Here is a 2,236-nt window from a genome sequence, read left to right as displayed (position 1 = left end):
TTTTTTTTTTTTTTTTTTTTTTTTGATTAATGAAATTTCTAATTTTGTTCTAAAACTGGTTTTCGTTTGTGAGTGAACGTCAACCAGGCCGCCCGTTCCTAGGCGTGGGAAGACTTCCTCGCCTATTTCGTAGAAGAGGCCATTCGAGATCAAGGACCATGGGCCGATTCCGAGGTCTGATGTTTATAACCGAGGCATATAAACCGAGCTAGGGTATCCGGACGAGGGTTGGACCGAGGAGTAGGGTACCCGAACTAGAGCACAAAACCAGGCGACATTCCGTCTGCAAAACGTTGCCGAGATCGCACGTCCGAGCCAGTCTTCAGCTTAGCAAGAAAATACACGCTTTGTTATAAACGATAATTACATTGTAAAATTATTGCCTACATTATGATCAATAAACAGGCCATCTGGCATATAATTAAACATAACTAAAATTATAATTATCTACGCCTAGTTATAATAACCGATACTACATAAGTATATATATAAAGTATTAGTTTAGCAGATACTTTATTTTTAATTTTATAAAACTTATTGCATGAAACACAAGGACAATATGAATTCTAGACGACATTTATCTTTCCTTGTCTTTTACGAGATTTTACAAAATTAATTCATTCATTCGTTCATTCATTTATTTACTTACTCACAGAATATGCCCTTAAGAATAGAAGAATAATACGGAATTAGAATAAAAACAAAGAATTGAGAACGAAACAATTGGAAACAGAGACAGAAATTATAAGTAGTTGGGTAATGCACATTTTAGATTCATTAATTTTGTTGTTAAATTCGATTACCGTCACACTGATTTATAAGATTAAATTTGTCATAAAGAGAAAATTGTTATATCGAGAACGGTGTTGCACAAAAAACAAGAACGAAAATCTTGTAATTCGGTAAGGAAATACGTCAGAAATCAGGACAAACTATACATTATGAACAAATTAAACGTAGATAGTGCGTTGATACTTAAATAATAAAAAATTTAATCGAGATTGAACGTTATTGGAATTAAGTTTCAAATATTTTCAAATCTAATAATTTTCGACATATATGAGTTAATATTTTTTTTTTTTTTTTATAAAGAATGTCGAGAGGAATTTGCATTGATCAGTGCAGTAATCCTTTGCGTTAGCTATTATTCCGCAGATACGCGTGACCAAATTGTACGCTTCGTAATTTTTTTCCTTCTTCTCATCAGATAGCAAACTGTTCTTTTGACAAAACAATATTACTATATCCGCTATCACTTCCTTCACTCTCACTTGTGATCTTTTTTTTAATTTGTCGGAATAATGTCACTAAGTTTATTGCCGCTTTCCAATAAGTATACGTATCTATCTCTACAAAAACTGTAACGTTATTCGGTTATTGTATTCTTATTCTTAAGATTAAGAAGTGATTATCGGCATGCATAGCATTTCTAAGACAAAAGCTTCTGCGTGCGTGGCAAAATATTAAAAAATATGTGTCTTTATTTTAAAAAGTCATATTGATATCTCTGAAACCCTTCCATCTACAAAACAATCATTATTGCCATATTATGGACCATTCGGTGAATTTACGTTAAAAAAAACGAAGTTATTTTCATATCTTTAAAACAGAGATAGACAATGATAGATAATAATAGAAATTGAGACAGACAATAGTATTTTCACGAATTTGTCCATTATAGGAAAACAGTATAAATAATCGTGAATTTTAAGGCAAAGTTTTAAGAATAATATTTATAATTGTAATTTCTTTGTACAGTCAGTTTGTGAAATTGAACAACATGGGAAACAATCTAAATCTTGTAAATAGACGTGTAGAAATCATGTAAAGTTAACTTTATTTTTTTAAATGGATTTAAGTGTATTTTGTAATGCATTGTAAAAAATTTATGTGCCTGCGTACGTGTGTGAATTATTAATGAAAGAGATATTTTGACTTTAATTGTTTGACAGGATCGATATTTTCGTATTGATATCGTCCTTATTTTTTTATGAGATAGATATTAAAAATTAAAGTTAGAATATCTCTTAAATTAATAAGTTTCCGACATGTATGAGTCAACCACTTTTTTTTCTGTAAAAAACAACCAGCGGCAAAAGGTCTCGACAAAATATATTTTCACAAAGTACTACTAGCTTTTACGTATTTCACTCAGTCTTAGTTCGACTTTTCCTTTCGACTTTGTTTGCACGTTTGTTAGAAAAATTAATTTGTTTGAAAAAATTGATGAATAAGA

At 30.5% G+C, this 2,236-nt stretch overlaps 1 protein-coding gene across 1 annotated transcript in view; it reads right to left on the bottom strand.

The window, feature by feature from the left end:
* Positions 1-1,334: 1,334 nt before the first annotated feature.
* LOC122538298 (elongation of very long chain fatty acids protein 6-like) overlaps positions 1,335-2,236 on the bottom strand; it is a 5,529-nt gene continuing 4,627 nt past the window's right edge. The window contains exon 2 of the mRNA XM_043672242.1: positions 1,335-1,522. Within this exon, the coding sequence (XP_043528177.1) occupies positions 1,486-1,522 (37 nt within the window). The 3' untranslated portion in view covers positions 1,335-1,485. The remainder of the gene's footprint in view (positions 1,523-2,236) is intronic.

This window comes from Frieseomelitta varia, unplaced genomic scaffold, assembly GCF_011392965.1.
Source record: "Frieseomelitta varia isolate USP_RPSP 00005682 unplaced genomic scaffold, Fvar_1.2 scaffold_98, whole genome shotgun sequence".
NCBI lineage: Eukaryota > Metazoa > Arthropoda > Insecta > Hymenoptera > Apidae > Frieseomelitta > Frieseomelitta varia.
Note: the sequence above shows the minus strand (reverse complement) of the source record. Positions and strands in the feature narration are given on the sequence as shown.